This window comes from Scyliorhinus torazame, chromosome 3, assembly GCF_047496885.1.
Source record: "Scyliorhinus torazame isolate Kashiwa2021f chromosome 3, sScyTor2.1, whole genome shotgun sequence".
Classification (NCBI taxonomy): Eukaryota; Metazoa; Chordata; class Chondrichthyes; order Carcharhiniformes; family Scyliorhinidae; genus Scyliorhinus; species Scyliorhinus torazame.
The window spans coordinates 110075422-110103096 of NC_092709.1; the positions used below are offsets into that span (position 1 = coordinate 110075422).

The 27675-nt window shown below is 43.7% G+C and overlaps 1 protein-coding gene across 1 annotated transcript in view; it reads right to left on the reverse strand.

The window, feature by feature from the left end:
• Positions 1 to 4047: 4047 nt before the first annotated feature.
• LOC140408639 (reelin domain-containing protein 1-like) overlaps positions 4048 to 27675 on the reverse strand; it is a 73004-nt gene continuing 49376 nt past the window's right edge. Inside the window, exons 4-7 of the mRNA XM_072496110.1 lie at positions 27385 to 27554; positions 21301 to 21526; positions 7725 to 7794; positions 4048 to 6570 (exon numbers count right to left, since the gene is read on the reverse strand). Coding sequence (XP_072352211.1) covers positions 5920 to 6570; positions 7725 to 7794; positions 21301 to 21526; positions 27385 to 27554 — 1117 coding nt within the window. The 3' untranslated portion in view covers positions 4048 to 5919. The remainder of the gene's footprint in view (positions 6571 to 7724; positions 7795 to 21300; positions 21527 to 27384; positions 27555 to 27675) is intronic.

Below are 27675 nucleotides of genomic sequence, written 5' to 3' on the forward strand. Positions count from 1 at the left end.
AGGAAGCCATTCAACCCATCGCGGCTGCACTGACCCTACCTAGACCCACCAGCCCCCTAAACCTGTACATCTTTGGACTGTGGAAGGGAACCGGAGCACCCGGAGGAAACCCACGCTGACACGGAGAGAATGTGCAACTCCACACAGATATCTCCGAGAGCTCCAGGGCTGGGTGAGGCTACAGAGTTCGGGAAGGATGAGGTCATTTCACTGGGAATCCAAGACCCTGAGTGAATCCAAGTCAATCCTCTGGCACCATCCATACATCTACCTCGGATAGAAAACTCTTGGCCGGTGCATCCGCAATTTTCACCTTTAGTTTCCTCAGTATCCATGGATCCATCTCTTCCAGTCACAAGAACACAGGACATAACAGCAGGCATTGTCCACATGGCCCATTGATCCTGTTCCACCATTGAATATGACCATGGCTAATATTGGGTTTCAACTCCACTTTATTGCTCACTCCCTCGACTCCCTGAGGGACCAAAATCTGCCTGTCTCAGTCTGAAATGTATTTAACGATGGAGCATACACAACCCTCTGGGCTGGAAAAATCCAAAGGTTCACAATGCTCTGACTAAAGAAATTTATTCTCATCTCAGTCCGAAATGATGTGTCCTTATACTGAGCAACTTAAACAATCTCTCAGCATCCACAAAATAAAGCCCCTTCACGATCTTGTGTCATGTGAGAGTACCTTAAGAAATGGGTGTTTAAGAAATGTACCTTAAGAAATGGGTGTTTATCAGTGCTGTCAGAGTGTGGGTGGAGCTGGGCTGTCTGTCAGCTTTTTACTTCGTTTAGGCTGTTTGCTGCAGGGTTGTGTTTTAGTTTCGTTTTTCAGTGTTGGAGCTGAAGCCAGACAGAGCAGGTGTACTGTTGATCTCTCTGCCATAAAAGACTATCTCTTGATCATTTGGTGAATTCAGAATTATAAATGTTCTCAGTAGTGAATGTAAAGCTAATGTGCTTCTGTTAAAAGGTATTTCTTCTGTCTTCTGGATGTTGTTTGGGAAGTTATTAAGGATTATTTAGTGTTGCATTCTTTGGGGGTTGTATTTGAATTGATGGTTGCTAAGATGTTCACTATTTTTTTTTAATGTTAACTTGAGTTCATAGAATAAACATTGTTTTGCTATAAAAGATACTTTTCCATTTCTGCTGACCACACCTGTAGAGTGGGCCGTGTGCTCCCCATACCACAATCTATTAAACGTTGTGGGTCAGGTGTACTCCATGATACACTTTGGAGTTCTCTAAACCCTGGCCCATAACACTTGTATGTTTTCAATGTGTCGCCTCTCATGCTTCTGAACCTCAGAGAAGATTTGTTTGTTTATTTGTTTGTTATTTACAGCACAGAAGGAGGCCATTTGGTCTATCGGTCTTCACCGGCTCCCAAAAGAGCAACCAGTTAGTCCCATTCCCAAGCACTATCTCCGTAGCCCTCTAAATTCATCACTTTCAAATATATATCCAGCTCTCTTTCGAAACCTCCTATAGAATCCACCTCCACCACTCTCCCAGGCAGCACATTCCAAACCTCAACAACTCTCTGAGTAAAGAGGTTCTCCTCATCTCACTCTGAGTTCTCTTGCTGACCATCTTGAAATTGTGACCCCTAGTCACTGACTTACCACCAGTGGAAACAGAATATCCTTCTTTACCGTCAAAATTGTTCAGATTTTCAACACCTCAATAAGGTCACCTTTTAATCTTCTCTGCTCCAAGGAGAATAACTCCAATTTCTCCAATTTTTCCTTGTATCTAAAATTCCACATGCCTCTAAATCTCGTCTGCACTCTCTCCAGGGCTTTAACATCCTTCCTTAAATAAGGTGCCCAGAACTGAACACAATACTCTAATGTGGTCTGACCAATGATTTGTAGAGGTGGTAGCATCACATTCTAGCTTTTATACTCTATACCTCTATTTCTAAAACCCAAGGATGCTATAAGCCTTCTTAACAACTGTTTCAACCTGCCTGGCCACCTTCAGAGAATTATGCACTTGACCCCGAGGTCCCTTTGCTCCTGCACTGCCCTCAAAGTTGTACGATTGAGCTTATATTGTCTCACCATGTTTCTTCCACCAAAATGCATTACCTCACATTTTGCTGCATTGAAGTTCTACTGTCAGGTGTCTGCCCTTTTGGCCAATGTATCAATGTCCCTCTGAAGTCGCTCAATTCACTATTCTCCCTTATCTGCCACTGTCACTGTCCGAAGTTGGGGAAATGTTGGGGTTCTTTTTTCAGCACCATGTTGACAATCTTGCACTTGGATTTGGAGCCCAGCCCCCTGGGGGCCATATTTGGGGTGTCGGAGCTGAAGAGGGGGGTTGGGGGCGGGTGTTTTAGCCTTCATCTCGCTGACTGCTTGCTGGCTCTGTGCCTCTGGCAGTGTGCTGGGGGACCTGATAGAGTTTTTGTATCTTGAGACGGTAAATTTACCTTCAGGGGATGATTGATGGGTCCAGAAGCAATAGGGTCTGTTTATTCTTCACTTTAACACATTGGTCACCGTCAGCTGCCTAGGGCGAGTTTGGGAGGGTGGGGGGGGGGGGGGGGGGGGGGGGGCAAGGATGGGGTGTGGGTTAATCTTTGAGTCATATGTGTGTTGGTGGTGGAGTGGGAGTGGGAGTTCTGCTGTTATTCCTTTTGCTTTGTGTTGTTTTGTTTCATGCATAAATGTTAAAACCAAAGAAAGATATTTGAAAAAAACATCAAGCAAGTTACTTGAGATGCGTTCAAGCATGAAGGGAAAGAGAGATCAACAATCCACCAAGCCTGTCTCTGGAGTCAAAACACTGCCAATCACTGGCTAATGCAATGCATTGTTGTGTGAAATTGAATGGAAAATTTGCATTTCAAAGGCTGTCAAGGGATTTGAAGCCCTTTGAAGTGCATGTGGCTTTGAGGAAGCCTCTGACCCTTTGCAACAGCTGCTGCTTTAAACGCATTTGTCTGAGCCAGCAGGTGTTAAGGAAGGGTCAGTGAAATGCAGTGATTTTTCACACTGCTGCCTGGAATGCTCTTCAGCCTTCAGACAGGGGTCTCTGATGGGGATCACTGCTGGGGGTCTCTGTTGGGGGATTCTGATGGAGGTCTCTGATGAAGGTCTCAGATGGATCTCTGATGGGGATCTGCGTTGGGAGCCTCTGATGAGGGTGCCTAATAGGGGGCTCTGATGGGGTCTGATTTTGCTCTCTGATGGGGATCTGGTGGAGAGACTTATGGGGTCGGTTGGGGGCATTGTGCGGGGCAAGATTTGCGTTGTGGAGGAGGGGACCTTCCAATCGACTTTTGGGGGACACTTCATATGCACTGACCCCCTTGAACCACGTGAGGTCCACCGCGTCGAGGCCATGCTGGGGAACACTTACACCAAACCCCGCCAGGATATTTCCTGCTGGGGGGGAGTCAGTGCATAAAAGGAGAGTGGGTTGAAGACTCAGGTTTCCAGCCCGTTAATCAGATGCAAATGGTGAAAATCACCGATTTGCATCCTTGCGCCAGCATGGGGCTTGTAACTTGCTGCTGGTGGGTGGACCGGACGTTTTTCGGCCAACACGCCATTCTCTGCCGGATCGGGAATGCCGCTATCTGCATTGGAATGGAGACTCTGCCCCAGCAGGTACTCATCGTACTAATCCCTAGAAATTCTTCAACTTTTATATGAACCAAACTTCAAAATATCTATTTGCCAATTGATGTGTTGGGCTATAATTATCAAAAGGTCACACTTCTCCAACACATTTCCACATATTGTAAAGTTTGAGTGAGTTATTTTGTGAGATCCTGGCTGGAATTCTCTGTCATTTGCTGGCGGCGGGATTCTCTGGTCCTGCCGGCAGTGCATCCCGCCCGCTGGAATCCTGGCAGTGTGGGATGGCGTCAATGGGAATTCCCATTGACAGTGGCGGGAGCAGAGAATACCAGAGAAGGCCAAGCCACCTCCCGCCACTGAAGAGCTCATGGCTGGGAGGCCAGAGAATTCCACCAGGGCCTGATTTCTGTAGGAAAGATTAATAGACAGACTAGGGTTGAATGATGCTTCTTAACAACATGCAGAATTTAATGCGGCTTAAACAGAACAAAACTAATTAATAGAAATATCCACAATAAAGTAAAGTTGGCATTTCATTCATCCATTTTAATCCGTTTCCAAAGATTAGAAAGCCTCCTCGAGAGAATTGTTTACAAGCGAACATACTATTACAAACGGTTAAATGTTAATACTCTAATTACAGAAAATAAGAATTTATTTGAGATTTTTTTGCAAACCAAGGTGTTTCTGTGAGCTCAGAATTACATTCCACCCTCGCGATAATGGAAACCTTTAGAGGCAAGCGTTTTCCATATTGTACTGTGGAAAAATCAGCTGCAAAGATTTTGTAACATTGAGAATACACATTTCTCATTACAATGCAAGGCAAAAATAACCACAGACTAGGTGGTGAGCAGGTCAATCTTGTGTAAAAAAAGTTATATTTTTCTTTCTTCAGCATGGGGAAAAATTGCCAGCAAACGAGAGATGTACCTGTTTATGATTTCAAAATTGGTAAAATGGTCATACTTTTAAATCATAATACCCCTTGATGAGACAGAGAACTAGCCTGATCTGGAGTTATACTAAAATTAATGTGAACCCATGTTGTGTAACAAAATCTCAAAAGTGGAAGGGTCCGACTACTTGACTTTCATATTTTATTTAATGTCACAAGCTACTTTTACGTCAATTCATACCCAACTGCTTCACATCAGCATAAAACTGACTGCACTCTTGGTCATTTGTAATTACTTCCTTTAAAGTTGGACACTGCTAAGTGAGGGCTAGGACTTGTTTAGTTGTAGCATTTAATAGAATTATTCAATGATGAGTTCTCCTAAAATAGATTTCTGCTGTTTTCCACTGTTGCGATAAGAAATCAATTTGAATATTCCACAAATCCAATGGTCATTGCCCAGTACTGCACAGCAAAAAGGTTAATGTTTTAATTTGTGTTACTTGGTACAAGTCAGTGGATACTGTTGGTCCAATACTGATGTTGGCTCTTAAGAAGGAGTGTAAATAATGATTTTTAAAAATCTATTAGTCAGGTGTTTAAAAAATCTTTTGAATAACTAGAGCAAGTCAAAAACTCAAACTACTTTTAAGCATTGAAGAAAATTGCTCAGTTCATGTTTGATGGGTTAGAGGTGTCTCCTTCATTTGGTCCTTTCTGCGGGTGAAAATTGCCAGAATTTCATTGACTATGAAACATAGAAAACCCAGTTTTCCTTTACCCCTGCTTTAAGGTGACCACCCCTAGTGAAGCATGATTAAATAGATTGGGTCAGTCATTTTGCACCTAACACAAGCAGCAATATCAACTGACTTGTGCTAATTAACAACAATAAGCAGCAGATCGGTAACTACTCATGATGTATCCACAATGCAAGTTGCCACCAACACAAATGGAATTCTCTGGAAGATGCCAAATTAGCTTATTATCGCATCAATAGTAGTGAGACTGCCATCTTAAAATTGCACATCCATCTCTTCATCCAGCACCTCCTACCCTTCCCCTCCCTCCCCATCTCCAGAAAGCACTGCTGTAATCCGGCTGCCTTTATACATGTACCCTTTGAGCCAACAGGTAAAGGTGAGGACTAAATGGTGACATCGAGAAGTGATTACAGATATTTTCACCAGCCTTGCACACAGGGAATTGAAAAATGGATATGTCCTGTCAAATCAGAATATTCACAATCTGTATGTGGAAAGAGGACAGGCTGGGGGCTGAACACACAAAGATTCCAACTTTCTCTTCTTCATTCACGGCGGAGCTCATAATGTTATATAATAGCGTGCATTTTAATGAAGCTGCGGTGGATAATGAAATTTTTAAAACCTTACACATCTCAATATGCAATTACTTTCCAGGAGTGGCTGATGGAGCGATCACATTGTATTCAGCCTGAACAAGCACAAAGCTATTTTCACGTATCTTTCTTACATGCACCAGCTCACCACTCTCTCCCACACTGATGATGCTGCTATCTGGATCCCGAAAGGACACTTCTGTGTGTTTTCGGCAATGTTGGGAAAAAAGATGGCGTAACCCTACTGCTAGTGCCATGCCAAGGGCAGCGGAGCAACCCAACAGGATTCCTAATTGAGGAATACCCAGATCTGTTCCTTTAGCAGGACTACCTCCTCGGCCCGAGTCATTTTCTTTCTCTATGGTTTGTGTCACCCCGAGGGACATGTTTCTGACCACTTTACCCAGATCAGCTCTGGAAGCTGAGTTCTCTGCCAACTGCAGGAAGTTTGCTGAAGCACCATGTGACGTCAGCTGGTTTTCAGTCAATGTTGGATTGATATCCTCTCGCTTTGGAACTCGCCCGGAGCTCAGAATTACTTTACCTACTGGGTTTTTGGTATCTTGTACATCTGTGGGTGCCCAGTCCATTACCTCCCTTGAAGTGAAGTCGACAAACCAGAAGGTAGAATATTCTTGACCAGTTTTTATTGACAAAGAAATAACTGCTGAAGATCCCGAATCAACCATTGTAGAAGTGACCTTTAAAATACAATCATGATAGGAATTGAACACCACAGCAATGAACTCAAATTGTTTGTTTTATGGCATGATGCTTATTGCAAGATAATCTTGCAGTGATTTCAGCACAACCTTTAATTCTTCAGACTTGACACTGTCATGCTGCAACATTTATTATTTCCTTTGCCACCTATTGCCACTCAAAAAGTACATGTGGACCTGACGCCTCCATATCTTGAGGCCGATTGCACAGAGAAATTTAGAGATATCCTCCCCACTGCCTCCCCCCACCCATGAGACCTTGGAATGCCCGTACACTATCCTTTTCCACATCTATAGGCTGCAGAGGCCTCTCCTGACTGAGAGCGCCTTCTTGCAGCCCAGTTTTTTTGTCACAAACCCCTGGACTGAACCGTTCGATGTTATGACCGTGCCTTATGCACAACAGGTTGGACATGATTGACACCAGGCTGACGTGCTCTCCACCTCTCTGGACTGGGACAAGGACAGTCTTTGCAAGGTCGGGAATGCAAACTGAAGCTTCTTTGTTCTGCCATCCTCCCATTCAGGCCCCAACTCTCTTCTGTCCCTCTGTAAGAGACTTGTCCTCATTCTGGCTCAGAAGACACTCTCAGCCCGCAGCTCCAGCTCCACCTCCCCCCTCGCCCTCAGTCATGTGTCTGAGTGCAACCTTCACCACCCTTTCCATTGCAGTCAGGAGCGAATGATCGGAACCCGACATCTTTACATCATCTCCCAGTGATCATGCAGCTTGGCCCATGCCTGGGGACAGAAGTGACAATGACACTTCCTGTGCCTCCCACCAGCCTCTTCATCCAATTCAGATTGAAGTCAAAATTTGCTTGAACCTTTCACTTCTGTGTCCTTTGATCAATTTATTGCCTTGCTAATACTTTCAGTTATTGCAAAATACTAATATTTTCCTTCCCCCACCCAAAAACAATAAATTAAAAGCAAAATCTCCTGTTGATATGCCTGGTTGCAAATGTGGATTCCTATTTGTCCACATGATACTCATATCATTTACCATGTTTAAGGTTCATGATGCTAAATGAAACTATCCAGCACTCCAGGGATTAGCCGATTCAGCCAAATATCTGTAAAACATAAGAATTGTTACAGCACCCCAGTGTGAAAATTAAGTGAATACTTACTTGTACAGTATCACTGCAATTCATGCAAGGTTGAAAGGCCTGGTAGAAATCACTATTCAGAATATCTTCACTAGAATGTAAAATTGTAAGAAGACAATGATTACTTTTGCTGTGGTAAGTGTAATTAAATATCCTACTTAAGTTAATTTTTTCAACTGGTTTGAAGTGATTTCTTCAATTAAATGGAATGGTCCACAAAACTGCATACACCATCTTTAAGAGTCTGGTTGCTTGCCTTATAAGCAGTTATGTCCTCACAAAAATCTATTGTTACACTCTTAAAAAGTGCAATTTTAATTGAAACGACTTCAGGTAAATCACATTTTCCCATTGCAAACAACGCAAAAGTTGTAGTTTTGTTCTGTAGGGCCTTTGCCATCAGAAAAAATAAATAAAACATGTCACACCCTTGCAGTTATGCCCGTGGACGTACGGAAAATGGACATTTTCAGAAACAAAATGGAGAACGGATTATTTGCTTTCAAACAAGGTGGAATTAAGAGGTCAAGTGACCTCCTTTCCGATATGCATGGACCTGCAAGGTTCGAGGTTAGCCTGTTTGTCTGGACAAGACATTAAAAATCAAACAACCTACACTGACAGTCAGGGACCTATACGCCAAAGGCAGGGTTACAACACTGGACAAACCGACGGAGAGATTTCAGCTAGCTAGGGGGAAAGAACTAAGGTACATGCAACTTAAAAACTTCCTACGGAAGGAGACAAGGACGTACCCACGACGGCCACGACAGACGCTGCTAGAGGACTTACTTGACGCAAACATCCTAGGTAAAGGAAACTGTAGCGACATGTATGAACGACAGGTAGAGAGGGCTGACACCGTACTGGACGCAACAAGAAAGAAATTGAAGGAAGACCAGGGGATCAAAATAGGGTGGGGACTCTGGAGTGAAGCACTGCATAGGGTCAAGACTCAACCTGACGCAAATAAAGGTGGTACATAGAGCCCACTTAACATGAACCCGAATGAGTAGGTTCTTCCCGGAGGTGGAGGGCATATGTGAGCGGTGCCAAGGAGGCCCGACCAACCATACCCACATGGGGAGCAGTGCAGGGGGATAGCAAACTCAAGAGAAAAGAAAGGTGAACGTCAGGGAAAGAGAGTGGGGAACGGGAGAAGGGGGCAGCGGGAAGAATGAAAGCGAGGAGGCAAAGAACAATAGAGGGGAACCAGAGGTGGGAGGAAGACGAGGGAACATAAATCTGGAAGGAGAGCACAGGAAACGACAACAACCATGGCAAACAGTAACAGAGAGTAAGAAAGTACAATGTTATGGGCCAGGGTTTAGAGAACCCCAAAATGTATCATGGAGTTCACCTGACCCACAACTTTTAATAGATTGTGGTATGGGGAGCACACGGCCCACTCTATAGGTGTGGTAGAGCAGAAATGGAAAAGTATTTTTTAAAGCAAAACAATGTTTATTCTATGAACTCCAGTTAACCTTTTTAAAACATACAGTGAACATGTTAGCAACCATTAATTCAAATACAACCCCCAAAGAATACAACACTAAGTAATCCACTAAGCTTTCCTTTTAACATCCATAAGACTTAAAACACTTTTTACCAGAAGCACATTAGGTTTACATTCACTACTGAAAACATTTATAATTCTGAATTCACCAAATGATAAAGAGATAGTCTTTTGGTGGCAGAGAGAACAGCAGTACACCTGCTTGGTCTGGCTTCAGCTCCAACACTGAAAATGAGACTAAAACACACACTGCAGCCTGCTCAAAAACAAAAGTAAAAAGCTGACAGACAGCCCAGCTCCACCCACTCTCTGACATCACTGCAGTAATAAACACCCATTTCTTAAAGGTACTCTCACTACAGATACTTATATACACACCCATTTATAAACACCCATTTCTGAAAGGTACATTTCTTAAGCACCCATTTCTTAAAGCTACTCTCACATGACACCTCCCCCCAAGAAAAAAAAATCATCAACTTCAAGATGGTTTCATTTTTCACCTTTTCACTATCCTTTAAGAAATGCACACAGTAAATATATTTTTCATTTTAAAAAAACAACACATGCGAACAGGTATAATAATATAGTCCATTTTTCTTTCTTCTTCCTCCAACTGAAATCCTTCTTGGTTGACAGTCTCTTTGAACAAGAAGGTCTCTGCACGATCCGTCCATTTCTCTACACCTCGGCATTTCCCTTTAAAGTCAGATACTTTAGTTCAATCTGATCACAGAGTCCCTTGTAATTCTCCATTGGTTATCACAGCTTTCAGGCCGTCAAATCGAGTAGTCGATTTCGGCGGGAGAACAGCTGGTGAGTCAGTTTCAGCGGGAGCATTGCGGGAGTGGTTGCTGGGAGGTAAGTGTCCTTTAAAAGCACTTGTCTTTGCAGGGGCAGGCCAGTCGATTTCGGCGGGAGAATCAGCTGGTGAGTCAGTTTCAGCGGGAGCATTGCGGAAGTGGCTGCTGGGAGGTAAGTCAACCTTTAAAAGCACTTGTCTTTGCAGGGGCAGGCCAGTCGATTTCGGCGGGAGAACAGCTGGTGAGTCAGTTTCAGCGGGAGCATTGCGGGAGTGGTTGCTGGGAGGTAAGTGTCCTTTAAAAGCACTTGTCTTTGCAGGGGCAGGCCAGTCGATTTCGGTGGGAGAATCAGCTGGTGAGTCAGTTTCAGCGGGAGCATTGCGGAAGTGGCTGCTGGGAGGTAAGTCAACCTTTAAAAGCACTTGTCTTTGTAGGGGCAGGCCAGTCGATTTCGGCGGGAGAACAGCTGGTGAGTCAGTTTCAGCGGGAGCATTGCGGGAGTGGTTGCTGGGAGGTAAGTGTCCTTTAAAAGCACTTGTCTTTGCAGGGGCAGGCCAGTCGATTTCGGCGGGAGAATCAGCTGGTGAATCAGTTTCAGCGGGAGCATTGCGGAAGTGGCTGCTGGGAGGTAAGTCAACCTTTAAAAGCACTTGTCTTTGCAGGGGCAGGCCAGTCGATTTCGGCGGGAGTGGAGCTGGCTGGTTAGTCAATTTCAGCAGGAGCTGAGAATTTTTCTTTTTTTTTAAATTAGTTTTTTAGGCGGGAACAGGAAGTCGACCCGCGGACGTCTGGAAAGACCCTCACCAATAAATTCTGGTGGAGAGGAAACCCGAGACACTACACGTGTAGTGTCTCCCACCCGCCCTCCTCCTCTTACCTAATAATAAAACCCATTGGTCTGAGGTAGGTACCATATTTTATTATATTATTATTATTTTTTATAAAAATTTAATTTAGTTGTTGGCCAGATCTTGGTAGAAAGTAAGAGGAATGGCAGGGAAGGGAGTGCAATGTTCCTCCTGCAGGATGTTTGAGGTGAGGGATGCAGTTAGTGTCCCTGCTGATTTTACCTGCAGGAAGTGCTGCCATCTCCAGCTCCTCCAAGACCGAGTTAGGGAACTGGAGCTGGAGTTGGAAGAACTTCGGATCATTCGGGAGGCAGAAGGGGTCATAGATAGCAGCTTCAGGGAATTAGTTACACCAAAGATTGGAGATAGGTGGGTAACTGTAAGAGGGACTGGGAAAAAGCAGTCAGTGCAGGGATGCCCTGCGGTCGTTCCCCTGAGAAACAAGTATACCGCTTTGGATACTTGTGGGGGGGGGGACTTACCAGGGGTAAGCCATGGGGTACGGGCCTCTGGCACGGAGTCTGTCCCTGTTGCTCAGAAGGGAAGGGGGGAGAGGAGCAGAGCATTAGTAATTGGGGACTCTATAGTCAGGGGCACAGATAGGAGATTTTGTGGGAGCGTGAGAGACTCACGTTTGGTATGTTGCCTCCCAGGTGCAAGGGTACGTGATGTCTCGGATCGTGTTTTCCGGGTCCTTAGGGGGGAGGGAGAGCAGCCCCAAGTCGTGGTCCACATTGGCACTAACGACATAGGTAGGAAAGGGGACAAGGATGTCAGGCAGGCTTTCAGGGAGCTAGGATGGAAGCTCAGAACTAGAACAAACAGAGTTGTTATCTCTGGGTTGTTGCCCGTGCCACGTGATAGTGAGATGAGGAATAGGGAGAGAGAGCATTTAAACACGTGGCTACAGGGATGGTGCAGGCGGGAGGGATTCAGATTTCTGGATAACTGGGGCTCTTTCTGGGGAAGGTGGGACCTCTACAGACAGGATGGTCTACATCTGAACCTGAGGGGCACAAATATCCTGGGGGGGAGATTTGTTAGTGCTCTTTGTGGGGGTTTAAACTAATGCAGCAGGGGCATGGGAACCTGGATTGTAGTTTTAGGGTAAGGGAGAATGAGAGTATAGAGGTCAGGAGCACAGATTTGACGTTGCAGGAGGGGGCCAGTGTTCAGGTAGGTGGTTTGAAGTGTGTCTACTTCAATGCCAGGAGTATACGAAACAAGGTAGGGGAACTGGCAGCATGGGTTGGTACCTGGGACTTCGATGTTGTGACCATTTCGGAGACATGGATAGAGCAGGGACAGGAATGGATGTTGCAGGTTCCGGGGTTTAGGTGTTTTAGTAAGCTCAGAGAAGGAGGCAAAAGAGGGGGAGGTGTGGCGCTGCTAGTCAAGAGCAGTATTACGGTGGCGGAGAGGATGCTAGATGGGGACTCTTCTTCCGAGGTAGTATGGGCTGAAGTTACAAACAGGAAAGGAGAGGTCACCCTGTTGGGAGTTTTTTATAGGCCTCCTAATAGTTCTAGGGATGTAGAGGAAAGGATGGCAAAGATGATTCTGGATATGAGCGAAAGTAACAGGGTAGTTATTATGGGAGACTTTAACTTTCCAAATATTGACTGGAAAAGATATAGTTCGAGTACAATAGATGGATCGTTTTTTGTACAGTGTGTGCAGGAGGGTTTCCTGACACAATATGTTGACAGGCCAACAAGAGGCGAGGCCACGTTGGATTTGGTTTTGGGTAATGAACCAGGCCAGGTGTTGGATTTGGAGGTAGGAGAGCACTTTGGGGACAGTGACCACAATTCGGTGACGTTTACGTTAATGATGGAAAGGGATAAGTATACACCGCAGGGCAAGAGTTATAGCTGGGGGAAGGGCAATTATGATGCCATTAGACGTGACTTGGGGGGGATAAGGTGGAGAAGTAGGCTGCAAGTGTTGGGCACACTAGATAAGTGGGGCTTGTTCAAGGATCAGCTACTGCGTGTTCTTGATAAGTATGTACCGGTCAGACAGGGAGGAAGGCGTCGAGCGAGGGAACCGTGGTTTACCAAGGAAGTGGAATCTCTTGTTAAGAGGAAGAAGGAGGCCTATGTGAAGATGAAGTGTGAAGTTTCGGTTGGGGCGATGGATAGTTACAAGGTAGCGAGGAAGGATCTAAAGAGAGAGCTAAGACGAGCAAGGAGGGGACATGAGAGGTATTTGGCAGGAAGGATCAAGGAAAACCCAAAAGCTTTCTATAGGTATGTCAGGAATAAGCGAATGACTAGGGAAAGAGTAGGACCAGTCAAGGACAGGGATGGGAAATTGTGTGTGGAGTCTGAAGAGATAGGCGAGATACTAAATGAATATTTTTCGTCAGTATTCACTCAGGAAAAAGATAATGTTGTGGAGGAGAATGCTGAGCCCCAGGCTAATAGAATAGATGGCATTGAAGTACATAGGGAAGAGGTGTTGGCAATTCTGGACAGGCTGAAAATAGATAAGTCCCCGGGACCTGATGGGATTTATCCTAGGATTCTCTGGGAGGCCAGGGAAGAGATTGCTGGACCTTTGGCTTTGATTTTTATGTCATCATTGGCTACAGGAATAGTGCCAGAGGACTGGAGGACAGCAAATGTGGTCCCTTTGTTCAAAAAGGGGAGCAGAGACAACCCCGGCAACTATAGACCGGTGAGCCTCACGTCTGTAGTGGGTAAAGTCTTGGAGGGGATTATAAGAGACAAGATTTATAATCATATAGATAGGAATAATATGATCAGGGATAGTCAGCATGGCTTTGTGAAGGGTAGGTCATGCCTCACAAACCTTATTGAGTTCTTTGAGAAGGTGACTGAACAGGTAGACGAGGGTAGAGCAGTTGATGTGGTGTATATGGATTTCAGCAAAGCGTTTGATAAGGTTCCCCACGGTAGGCTATTGCAAAAAATACGGAGGCTGGGGATTGAGGGTGATTTAGAGATGTGGATCAGAAATTGGCTAGCTGAAAGAAGACAGAGGGTGGTGGTTGATGGGAAATGTTCAGAATGGAGTACAGTCACAAGTGGAGTACCACAAGGATCTGTTCTGGGGCCGTTGCTGTTTGTCATTTTTATCAATGACCTAGAGGAAGGCGCAGAAGGGTGGGTGAGTAAATTTGCAGACGATACTAAAGTCGGTGGTGTTGTTGATAGTGTGGAAGGATGTAGCAGGTTACAAGGGATATAGATAAGCTGCAGAGCTGGGCTGAGAGGTGGCAAATGGAGTTTAATGTAGAGAAGTGTGAGGTGATTCACTTTGGAAGGAATAACAGGAATGCGGAATATTTGGCTAATTGTAAAGTTCTTGAAAGTGTGGATGAGCAGAGGGATCTAGGTGTCCATGTACATAGATCCCTGAAAGTTGCCACCCAGGTTGATAGGGTTGTGAAGAAGGCCTATGGAGTGTTGGCCTTTATTGGTAGAGGGATTGAGTTCCGGAGTCGGGAGGTCATGTTGCAGCTGTACAGAACTCTGGTACGGCCGCATTTGGAGTATTGCGTACAGTTCTGGTCACCGCATTATAGGAAGGACGTGGAGGCTTTGGAGCGGGTGCAGAGGAGATTTACCAGGATGTTGCCTGGTATGGAGGGAAAATCTTATGAGGAAAGGCTGATGGACTTGAGGTTGTTTTCGTTGGAGAGAAGAAGGTTAAGAGGAGACTTAATAGAGGCATACAAAATGATCAGGGGGTTGGATAGGGTGGACAGTGAGAGCCTTCTCCCGCGGATGGATATGGCTGGCACGAGGGGACATAACTTTAAACTGAGGGGTAATAGATATAGGACAGAGGTCAGAGGTAGGTTCTTTACGCAAAGAGTAGTGAGGCCGTGGAATGCCCTACCTGCTACAGTAGTGAACTTGCCAACATTGAGGGCATTTAAAAGTTTATTGGATAAACATATGGATGATAATGGCATAGTGTAGGTTAGATGGCTTTTGTTTCGGTGCAACATCGTGGACCAAAGGGCCTGTACTGCGCTGTATTGTTCTATGTTCTATGTTGTATGTTCTAAATGCCTGTTGAAAGTCCGCTGTCCACTGAAATTTTCAACATTTCTTCAGCAAGTCCATCAATGGAGTAATCATGCTACAAAACATTTGCACTAATGTCCGATCAAATCCACTCATGCCAATAAATCGTATTATTTCCCTTTGTCTTGAGGGTATCGGAAACTCCTCAAGGAAAGTGACTTGGGCTTTTCCAAATTCACTTTTGGCTAGGTTTATCACCAAACCTGCCTCCTGAAGTCGATTGAGTAACTCCATCAGATGTTTCAAATGTTCTGTCCATGTCTGGCTGAAAATTACCAAATCGTCGATGTATACCACACAACTGAGTAATCCTGAAATGACTTTGTTAGTTAACCGTTGAAATGTGGCTGGGGTGTTTTTCATGCTGGCATAACTTTGAATTGGTATATACCATCTGGAGTCACAAAAGCTGAAATCTCCTTCGCTCTTTCGGATAAAGGTACCTCCCAGTCACCTTTAAGTAAATCCAGTTTGGAAATAAAAGCTGATTGTCCCACTTTCTCAATGCAATCCTCCAAACGTGGGATAGGATAAGAGTCCGTTCTTGTAACTGCATTCACCTTTCTATAGTCCACACACAACCGTTGGGTACCATCTGGTTTAAGTACCATCACTACGGGTGAGCACCATTGGCTGCAACCCACTTCAATTATGCCATTTTTAAGCATACTCTCAATCTCTTTGTTAACCTGTGCCAATTTTAAAGGGTTAAGTCTATATGGCTATTGTTTGATTGGAACACCATTTCCCACATCTATATCATGTATAGCCATTTTAGTACTTCCCAATTTATCTCCACAAACCTGCCCAGGTGATATCAATAACTCTTTCAAGTCAGTTTGTTTTTCCTCTGGAAGGTAACTCAACAATTTATCCCAATTTTTAAGAACATCCTCGTTTTCCAAATTAATTTGAGGTATGTCAAATTCACAGTCATCTGGATTTGGTTTGTCACTTTGAGTTAGAATCATTAAAACCTCCTCCTTTTTCTCTCCTTCCCTTTCAAAGTACCTTTTCAGCATATTCACATGCCACACTCGGTGAGACTTCCTTCTATCAGGTGTTTTTACCACATAATTCACCTCCCTTAAATTCCTTTCAATCTGATAAGGTCCACAAAACCTAGCTTTTAAAGGTTCACCTACCACTGGTAACAATACTAAAACTTTATCTCCAATGGCAAAACTACGAACTTTGGATTTCTTGTCCGCTACCCGTTTCATCACATTTTGTGCAACTTTTAAATGTTGTCTAGCCAATTCACCTGCTCTATTTAATCGTTCCCTAAAATTTGACACATAATCCAATAATGTAATTTCCGATTTCTCACTCACCAATTTTTCCTTAATCAATTTAAGTGGTCCTCTTACCTCATGACCAAAAATTAATTCAAAAGGACTGAATTTGGTAGATTCATGAGGTGCATCCCTAATTGCAAACAGTATGGATGGAATTCCTTTAGCACAATCCTCTGGATAATCTTGCCAAAAGCCCTCAACATTGTCTTTAATGTCTGATGCCACCTTTTTAACGCTCTCTGCGATTCTGGATGGTACGCAGTTGATTTAAATTGTTTTATTCCTAAGCTATCCATTACTTCTTTGAATAACCTTGAGGTAAAATTTGATCCTTGATCCGATTGTATTTCTGTGGGTAGTCCATATCTAGTAAAGAATTTAAGTAACTCCTCCACAATCTTTTTAGCTGTAATATTACTTACTGGAATGGCCTCTGGAAACCTAGTAGACACATCCATTATAGTCAAAAGATATTGATTCCCATTTTTCGTTTTAGGAAGCGGTCCTACGCAATCAATTAGGATCCTTGTAAAAGGTTCCTCAAATGCTGGAATGGGTATTAAGGGTGCTGGTTTTATCACTGCTTGAGGTTTCCCTGTCACTTGACATGTGTGACATGATCGACAAAATTTAACTACATCGTTATGTAGTCCAGGCCAATAAAAATGTTTTTGTATTTCAGTTTGAGTTTTCCTTATTCCCAAATGACCTCCCACTGGTACCTCATGTGCAACTCGTAACACCTCCTTTCTATACCCTACCGGCAATACTACTTGATGAACTTCTGCCCACTTTTCATCCGCCTGCATATGTAAAGGTCTCCATTTCCTCATCAAGACGTCACTTTTACGGTAATAACACTGGTATACACTCAGATTCCTCTTCCGTGTATGCTTTCTGATACATCCGTTTTATTTCTACATCTTTCTGTTGTAACTCCATCAATTTTCCTGAACTAAAAATATCCGCCTCATCCTCCACCTGTTCTTGTTCTTTTTCAACCATCCGATCAAAAATTGTTTCTGATAATTGCACTTCAACTTCAACTTTGATTTCTCCTCTTGTCTTAACCTGTGACTTTGCGACCTTGTTACTACACAATCCGGAAAAATCCCAGGATATTCGTCCTTCAACACTTCAGTGGTCTGATTTTCCACTGGCTTATCAATCACAGTAGGCATCACTCTCACCTGCGATCCAGCAACATCATTACCCAAGATAAACTGTATTCCTGGACAAGTTAGTTTCTCTATTACTCCTACTACCACTTCACCACTCTTCACTGGACTTTCGAAACTTATCTTATATAATGGAACACTACTCCTCTCACCCTGAATTCCACATATTACCACCTTTTCTGGCAACATTCTTCCCAAACGACATAACTCCTCATCTCTTCCCATTAAAGATTGACTAGCTCCCGTATCTCTTAAAATTGTGACTTCTTTACCTGCTCCTCCTGATACACATGAGTAAACTTTACCCACACAAGTAAACCCTTTAAAGAGATCTGGCACCTTCTTGATCAGGTTGTACAATCTTTTGCACCTCCTTCGCTTCATTTGGGCTTTCCTTTACCACTTTAACAAACCCCACTGTCTTATCCTGTTTTACCACATCAGCCTTCCCAGTCCTTTTCTTCAACCACCAACACTGTGACTTTACAAGGCCTAGTTTATTACAGTGAAAACATTTGAAACTTTTCATTTCTTTTCCACCCTCCTGGATTTCTTTTTTAATCTGAGGTACACTCTCCTTATTATCTCCCATCAGATCACCTTTACCTTTACCACTTGAGTATTTCTCATGTCCCCAGTTTCTATCCCTCACAGGCTGAAACTGATGTCAGAAACCAAGCTTTGATTTATGAACTCATTCATAATAATCTGCCATTTCTGCTGCTAATCTCACAGTTTTAACCCTCTGCTCTTCCACATGCGTTCTCACTACATCAGGAATTGAATTTTTTAACTCCTCCAAAAGTATAATTTCTCTGAGAGCTTCGTACGTTTTGTCTATTTTCAAAGCCCTTATCCACCTATCAAAATGACTCTGTTTGAGCCTTTCAAACTCCATGTATGTTTGACCAAATTCTTTCCTTAAATTTCTAAACCTTTGTCTGTAGGTTTCAGGCACTAATTCATATGCACCTAATAAGGATTTTTTTCACCTCATACGTCCCAGATACCTCCTCCGGTAGTGATGCAAACACTTCACTAGCCCTATCTACCAGCTTTGTTTGAATCAGTAATACCCACATGACCTGTGGCCATTTCATTTGTTTACCTACCTTCTCAAATGAAATGAAAAAGGTTTCCACTTCCTTCTCGTCAAACGTTGACAATGCTTGGACATATTTAAATAGATCCCCACCAAACCTTCGACTATGATGCTCTTTCTCACTATCCTCATCACTGTCATCCAACTGTACTTTTTTTTTATGCCTGCCAATTTTAACTGACTGTCATGTTTTATGACCATTTTCCGAAGTTCAAACTCTCTCTCTTTATCTTTTTCCCTGATCTGTATCTCCCTTTCTCTTTCCTCTCTATATCTTTCGTATTCAAACTGCTTTAATTCTTTCTCATGTTCCATTTGTTTAAGTTGTAACTGAATTTTTTGCCATTTCCAATGAGTCAAATTGTATCTCAGGCAACTTTAAATGCTTAGCTACCGCCATAATTACCTCATCTTTTTGCATTTTGTCAGGTAATGTTAATTGCAATGTTTTTGTCAAATCTAACAGTCTGCTTTTAGTCTCCATTCGTAAGGTACTGCGTGTGACTGTCTCCACCCCCAAAAACTTCAGAGCCTATGAAAGAGCCATTGTCCACAACACACTCCCCACTTAAACTAGAATACCACACGTGACAAGCACCCACAATATGCTCACCGCTCACTGTCTTTAAGTTCACTAAGCTAATCCAATAGATAGACTTTTATCCCCCTCGAGCCCCCAATTTGTTATGGGCCAGGGTTTAGAGAACCCCAAAATGTATCATGGAGTTCACCTGACCCACAACCTTTACTAGATTGTGGTATGGGGAGCACACGGCCCACTCTGCAGGTGTGGTACAGCAGAAATGGAAAAGTATTTTTTAAAACCAAACAATGTCTATTCTATGAACTCCAGTTAACCTTTTTAAAACATTCAGTGAACATGTTAGCAACCATTAATTCAAATACAACCCCCAAAGAATACAACATTAAGTAATCCTTTAAGCTTTCATTTAAACATCCATAAGACTTAAAACACCTTTTACCAGAAGCACATTAGGTTTACATTCACTACTGAAAACATTTATAATTCTAAATTCACCAAATGATCAAGAGATAGTCTTTTGATGGCAGAGAGAATAGCAGTACACCTGCTTGGTCTGGCTTCAGCGCCAACACTGAAAACGAAACTAAAACACACCCTGCAGCCTGCTCAAAAATAAAAGTAAAAACCTGACAGAAAGCCCAGCTCCACCCACTCACTGATATTACTGCAGTAATAAACACCCATTTCTTAAAGGTACTCTCACATGACAACAGGAGGAAGAAATGAAGAACAGCTGAAGCAGAGGTGAACCCGAAACAGCAGTGGCAGCAAAGTCCAACTGGGAGAAGCAAGCAACACCATCGGGGCGCCACCCCCCCCCCCCCCCCCCCCCGAGCTACATTTTTTATGTGTTCTCCCTCTGTACTGGACCCCCCCAAAATGTATAAAAATGAAAGAATGCACAAGAAGGGCGTACAGATGTACTGTAATTGTCTCCCCAGTACCTCGATGAATATACACTTCCCCAGTTTTTCCTCCCCGCTACATGTTTTTCTTTACTTGTTAATCCCGTGATTTTGCTAACTATATCGCATTGTTGTTTTTATCTTGTGTACAATATCTTCTCAGTCTTTTCTTTCTTTTTTGTGTACACCTGTAAATATACTATGTTCGAAAACCGAATAAAAAACATTTATTAAAAAAAATCAAACAGCCTTTTGGGAAATTCCATTGAGCAGATATTGAAATGCAACAGATCATTCCTGTAGACTAAGAGCTGCTATTGTCCAAATATCTGCAGAAACTGGTGCACAATGGCCCTGCAGATGTCTTGGTTACAGAATGGAATTCCACAAAACAGTGCTAAAGAGAAACCCATTTTTAACACAGAGAGATGCAAATTGCCAAAACTCAAATCCTATTGTGCGTCAATGCTCAAGTCATCAGGAATCATTTGTGTGGACTATAGAAATTAGATACTATGGTTATCTGACTGAAACCAGGTTGTGATAAGGAACATTTATTAACACACATTATGAGAGTCAGTCAAGAAGACTTAGAGGGAAGTGATACAGCCAAAGGAATGATCCTGCCTAGAATCCATTAACAGGCAGAGAAGTTAGGATTGCCTTTTACCCACCAATTTAAAGAAGCAAGCCAGATCTTCACTACTGGGGCTTGACTGCACTTGACTGGAGCAAAGCCAGAACCCTCTTGCTGCAGGTAGTAAGCCACTGTGAATTGAGAACCAGATATCTCCATTTCTTCACACAGACAATTGTGGCGTATCAGATGCTCCAGAGGGAAAATGCAGCCATGAACATTGTACAACTCTTACATATAATTTAAAACAATTATCAGATCATTTGGTTCATTTCCATAGAAAAATCCATAGAATCCCGACAGAGCAGAAAGAGGCCATTCGGCCCTTCGCGTCTGCACCGATCCTCCAAAGGAGTACCCTACCTAGGCCCACTCCCCCTCCCTATCCTCGTAATCCTGTCATTGATCATGGCCAATGCAACTAACCTGGGAAAAACTGGATCACCCGGAAGAAACCCACGCATGCACGGGGAGAAAGTGTAATATATAAAAGCAAATTACTGCGGATGCTGGAATCTGAAACGAAAGAGATTGCAAAGTGCAAACTCCACACAGTCACCCAAGGCTGAAATCGAACTTGGGTCCCTGCCGCTGTGAGGCAGCAGTGCTTACCACTTTGCCGCTGTGCTGAGGTCCTTCTAATATTTGTGGTGTAGATAGTTTCACATTTTGAAAGGAATATTAAGACAGGACTAAATCTACCTTTGTGTGTTCCCAAACTCTCTGGTTTTCAGCAGAAAATTGCTCTCCATTGTCTGGATATCAGTCAGCGTTTCTCTGCTCATGGGATTCAGGGATGGCTGGAGATGTGCAGCATTCTGATCCAGGTCCAAACTTGACTGCTGGGTTGCAGGGCTGTGATCCTGAGAATATCCGAACAGTTCAGGCAAATAGCTTTCCACGTGAGCAGCCTCTGGCCTGAGGTAACCTGTGGTGAAGAGTGGAGTTTGTGAATATTCCTGTTTCGCCTGAGGAATTGCTTGAGGGTTTATGTAGTCTGCTAACTTCCAAGATGGTAATGTGGACACTGTATTTCATTAACACTCAATCGGTCAAAGTCACATCGATCAAATTCCAAATTATTATGTAGTGCACATGGAAGGCAAGAATAGATTTGTGGCCAATGTATTGGTATTAATGAAAGTATTATGCTGTTAAACAAAAATTAGTGATTTACTTATTTAGTGAATGTTGTAACCTACACAAGACCCACGGCTGAGCAGATTGGACTCCCCATGAGTCTTGTGGAGTATGTGCTTTCCCACTGAGGAGTGGAGCTTCCTTATCAGCAGCGCAACAAATCAGGAGATAAAAACCCTGACCCGAGTGTGGGTAGCCCCTTCTGGGACCATTGTACATAAAGTCTTCCTTCTACATCACTAAACCTTTTGTTTCCTTATGCTCCTGTTTCATCGTTTCCTCAAACTCAACACTGACAATGAGAATGAAGTGGAGATGCAGACAATGCCTTTTCGCGATGCTTGGCCACCTCTCCAAAGGCCTCTGGAGGTTGTTTCGCCTGCTGCCTAAATGCCGCATTTTGGGAAACTAGAAGCGTTTTATACAGGTACTGAAGACCGGTCGCAGTATGTTGAACAAATCCGTTATTTTTTTCAGGGCCAACACCATTGTTGGGGATGAATGCCAGACCATGATCCTTTTAACAGCTTGTTGCCCCCCACCTTTAGTGTGATAAATAACTTGACATACCCCGTCGACCTGGACTCAAAGTCATTTGTGGACCTGTTCGTCCTTGTGGTTGAGCACTTCAACCCTAAACCGTCAGTCATAGTCCAGCGTTATCATTTCAATGGCTGAATGGATCCCTGGGGTATCCATCATGAAATTAGTAGTGCCCCTTCGGAAACACGTGGATTTCTGCCAATATGGCGCCACCCTCTCTGAGATGTTGCGAGTCAGATTGGTCTTTGGTGTCAGTCACGCATTATTGATAGAGTTGGACACTGTCTCAGTTGTCAATTGGGACACTTTTGAGAAATTCCAGGCAGGAGTACAGCTCTTGTCCTTACAGGACACGGAGGCTCCATTGGCCACATAGACCGGGGAGCCGCTGGCGATAGCTGGAACCACCATGACCCCGATAGTCCACCTGCCTACCCCTGGTCATAGTATGAGCAGTTTGCTCGGCCACGATTGGTTGCAGCGCCTCCGCCTTGACTGCAGGTGTTCCAGAAAAACTCGGGCAGCTTCCACACAGTGTTGGCAAAGTACCCCACTGTTTTCAAAACTGGGCTAGGCACCGTCCCTGAGGTCATAGCGAAGATCCACATGGGCCCTGAAGCACAGCCACAGTATTTCCGTGCTTGCCCAGTTCCTTAAGTGCTGCTGCCTAAAGTGGAAGCGATGCTCGATTGCCTAGAAGACTTTGGGATCATCCACCTGGTAACATTTTTGGGTGGGCAGCGCCAGTCATCCCTGTCATGAAACCCGACGGTGCTGTAGGCCTTTTTTGTGACTATGAGATCACCGTGAAAAGGGCCTCCATACTAGACCATTATCCAATTTCACAGATCGCCGACTTTTATGCCAAGCTGAGTGGAGGTCACTCTTTCACCAAGCTCGACATGAGCCATGCGGACTTCCAGTTGGTGTTCGACACCGAGTCTTGAAAACATGTGACGGTGAATGCACGTTGGGGACTGTATAAATACACCAGGTTGCCTTTCGAAGTGTCGTCAGTCTGCGCCATTTTTCAGCGTGTGATGGAAAGTATCTTGCGGGGCCTGTTGCGCGTAGCGGTTAATCAGGATGATGTATTGATCAACAGAATGTCTGACCAGGACCTAAATAACCTGGACAAGGTACTCCGTCACTTCGCAGACTCCGACATTCGCCTCCGTAAGGAGAACTGCATTTTTCACACCCGTGCGGTGACCTATCTGAGCTACCGCGTGGACCAGCAGGGCCTTCACCAGGTCGAAGATAAGGGACGAGCCATCCGGCAGGCCCCCGTGCCGGAGGGAGCGATGGAACTCCGTTCATTCCTGGGGCTTGCCAATTACTAAGGCAAATTCATCCCGGACCTGGCAACAATGTTGGCCCCCCCTGCACAGTTTCCTCAAGAAGAGCCAGGTGTGGGCATGGGGTCAGTCGCAGGAATCTGCGTTCACTGAAGTAAAGAGGCAGCTCACTTCTTCTCAGCTGCTCACTTACTTTCGCCCTGTAAAGCCGCTCTTGGTCACCTGTGGACTCGCAACATGGCATCGGGGCGGTATTATCCCATGGGATGAATGACAGCAAGGAGTCCCCAATCGCTTTTGTCTCAAGGACGCTTGCCGTAGCTCAGCGCAATACTATGCCCACATAGAGGAGGCTTTGGCCATGGTCTTTGTCATCAAAACGTTCCATCAGTACGTCTATGGGCGTTGGTTCCACTGCTGACCAATCACAGCCATTGCTGGGGTTATTCAAAGACAGGGCCATTCCTCCCATTGCTTCGGCCAGGATTCAGCGATGGGCCTTCATACTGCGTCTGAGTACATGGTGAAACACAGCCCTGGAACGCCAATTGCACATGCAGACACCTTGACTAGGCTCCTGTTCCCAACAAGGCCGCTGACCTTCCCAGTGCCAACGAAGTCGACGCTACCATACATTTCATGGATACCTTGCCTATCATGGCAGCCGAGATGCGTGCTGGACCCAGACCAACTCCCTGCTGTCCAAGATTCACCACATCATTTTTCATCATCTTGTATGGGACATGCATCGCGTCCTTCCCAGTGAACAAAAGGCTTTTTCTATGAAGATCACTGAGTTGAGCATTGAAGACTGTGTCCTTTGTGGCATGCGCATGGTCGTTCCACACAATAGGCAATGCCCCATCCTGGCTGACCTCCACAATGGGCACCCCAACATGTCAAAAATGAGATGCTTACCCGTGGTTACGTGTGGTCATCGGGTTTGGACACGTAGATCGAGTACCCGACCAACAATGCAGGGTATGCCAGGACCAGCAGGAGCTCCTTCACACCTTTCCTGAAGGCAATGACTTTCACTGGTTAGCTTTTGCTTTTGAGAACCTAGACATTAAGCAGCATGCTATTTGACTACAGGAGCCGTTATAGTAATGACTAATCCTGCACTCACTAAAAATCCATTTCTCAGCAAAGGATCACAGAACCCTGATGAAAAGTGAAAAGTTCAGGTCAGCTGACTAAGTACAGGATGCAAATAAAACCTTGGATATTCCAGTTTTGTGAGGCTCAATATCACAGCACACAGAGATTTAGCTTTGAGTCATCCACAATGATATTTATATGGTAAACGAGGAGGCACAGTAAAGGAGAAATGTGACAGCCTACCACCAACGCTGATAAATTTCTGTTCTCAACTTTTCCCACAGAGGGAAACCTTGAGCAAAGGTCCGGGACTACCCACTACAAAGAAAGCAAAATAATTATCCTTGACCCAATGCCACACATCTCCCAGTAGCTAGCTATGAATGCCATTGTCAGAGGCTCAGAAAGTAAGGAACAAGTTCTGACTGGTGTCTACAACAATGGAAGTTAAAAAGAGCTGAAAAGATTGAATAATCTTCTTTTAAGACAATATTAAATAGATATTAAAATATAATAAATCTTATGGCTAACAAAAGGTTTATATCCTGTTTCCTGAGTCAAGCTATTCCAACCATAATCCTATTTCATTATTTTGTTTTGTTTGTTTACGGGATATGGGTGTCACTGATTAGACCAGCATTTATTGCCCATCCTTAGTTGCTCTTGAGAAGGTGGTAGTGGTGAGCTGCCTTCTTGAAGGGCTGTTCATCGGTGGTGGAGGGAGTGAATGTTTGTGGAAGGGGTGCCAATCAAGCGGGCTGCTTTGTCCTGATGGTGCTGAGTGTTGTTGGAGTTGCACTCATCCAGGCAAGTGGAGAGTATTCCATTACACTCCCAATTTGTGCCTTGTGAATGGGGACAGGCTTTGGGGAGTCAGGAGGTGAGTTACTCGCTGCAGAATTCCCAGCCTCTGATTATACATTCAATTTTGATATTTTGTTTGCAATACATGGTTTTGTGTTATTAATGGAGTTCCCTGAGCTCAAAACATGATGACCTTGTTGTAACATCAAGTGCATCATAAAGGATTCCATGATTGTCACAGGGAATGATGTCTGTATTGCAGTCTGATGCTGGAGTACATTTTGAGGCTATATTATTCATGCCTGTGCACACAACAATATTCAGAGACCAAAACGACAAGCAGTGTGGAATTGTGCTATTGAAAAGATTCAGACCAGAGCTTGATGAATTGGAAGTTATCCAGTTGAACTAAATAAACAAAGGTCCAATGGCCTTAAAGCTTTCTACGATGTTTCACTTGAATTCTCTGTGAACAGTTGTCAATCAACTGCTGTAAGTTTACATCCAATGTGTTAGGATATTGGACCAGATCCCAACTTTTGATAGGATATCAGACGAGAAACCCCAAACAAATTTCAATTTGTAGAATGGTGAAGAAAGGATACTTCACCCCAGGAGTGATGACTCTGACCAATGGGTATCTTTTATGTTAAAACAAACTTTAAATGAAACACAGAAGTAACCACATTGATATCAAAGAAATAGCTTTACAATTAACAGTTAAATAGAAGGAAAAATGTTATCTTACTATCTAGACCTGCCACTATATTCTAATTAAGCAATCCAATACAGTTCAAATGCCACTTATAAATAAAGTTAACTATCAGGGTTACTTGGTTATCTGTGCAGACCTTTGGAGAGAGAGTCCCTTTCAGGAACAACCTGAAACTCCTTCTGCCTTATCAGACTCAAATCCTACGGCAAGCTGCTTTTCAACTTAAAATCTTTCAGTGTCTGCAAAATTCCAGATGCCTGGTTCCTTCCATTAATTACATCATCTGTATTCCATTAAGTTGTCCCATGACCTGCTTAGCTCAGACTAAACACCACTCCTTCACAAATTAGCTACACCCCAGGGAATCTCCTGCAATTAAAACAATGTTCCATTAGTCATTTTGTAAACAAGTAAATGGCTAGAAACTGTGGTTACTTCGCTTTTTACAACTCCTTAATTACAGTTTTAGTAGATAGGCTGCCTGGGTGTATTTTAAATCAGGGTTTTTAATGACATTACTGCCACAAATATAAAATATAATATATAACAAATTCATACATTCATCATAAACGTTAGAATGCAAGGGTGAACCTCAATCAATCATATCTGACACATCTCAGAACTATTTGGGGAGGGCTTTTGATACTGGGGCCAGGAAGACTTCTTCATACATGGTGTTATTCCTTAACACTTTGATTTCAGTTTATTTAAATAGAACATAAGCAAGTGAAATTCCTCTTTATTTTAAGGGCCAATCCACCTACTCTGCGCATCTTTGGGTTGTGGAGGTGAGACCCACGCAGCTACAGTGAGAATGTGCAAACTTCACACAGTGATCCAGGGCTGGGATCGAATCCGGGACCTCGCAAAATTCCTCTTACCGAAAAATGGGGAAAAGTTTGTGTTTTCCTCTTCAGTAAGAATGCGCTGCCAAGTAAAATATATAATCCAAGATTCCGTGTTTCAAAGAATCCATGTTTCATTACTAATTACAGAGGAAATACAAGCATTTCCTTGTTTATTGTTAAAGAAAAGTTATTTCAGATCCAGATTATTGTCACTAATGGAGGAATTTGTCATGAAATGTTTTAATATTGTTTGCTGAATGACACCAGCAGTTCAATGCTGTAATAACTTGAAATCAATAATACCCACTTTATAATAGTGAAGTAAAATGTGCTGTACCTTCAGTAAAGGGAACGGTTCTTCCTGTGGTATTGTTGTATACAGATGCTGGGAATGTTTCCTTTAATTCCTCATTCCGCATCAATATGGAATCATTCTGTTTTTGCTCAGAAATGGGGCCAGACCCAACTCTGGCCCAGTAAACAAAGTATGATTGGACGGCTGAAACGCTGCAGGTTACACAGAACAAAAGTCATTGATTAGAGTGCGATCTCAGGGGATGTTGTCATTCTCAACACTCACTGATCCAGAGGGAAAATATCTCAGCAAGCAGCACCGTCAGGTAACTGT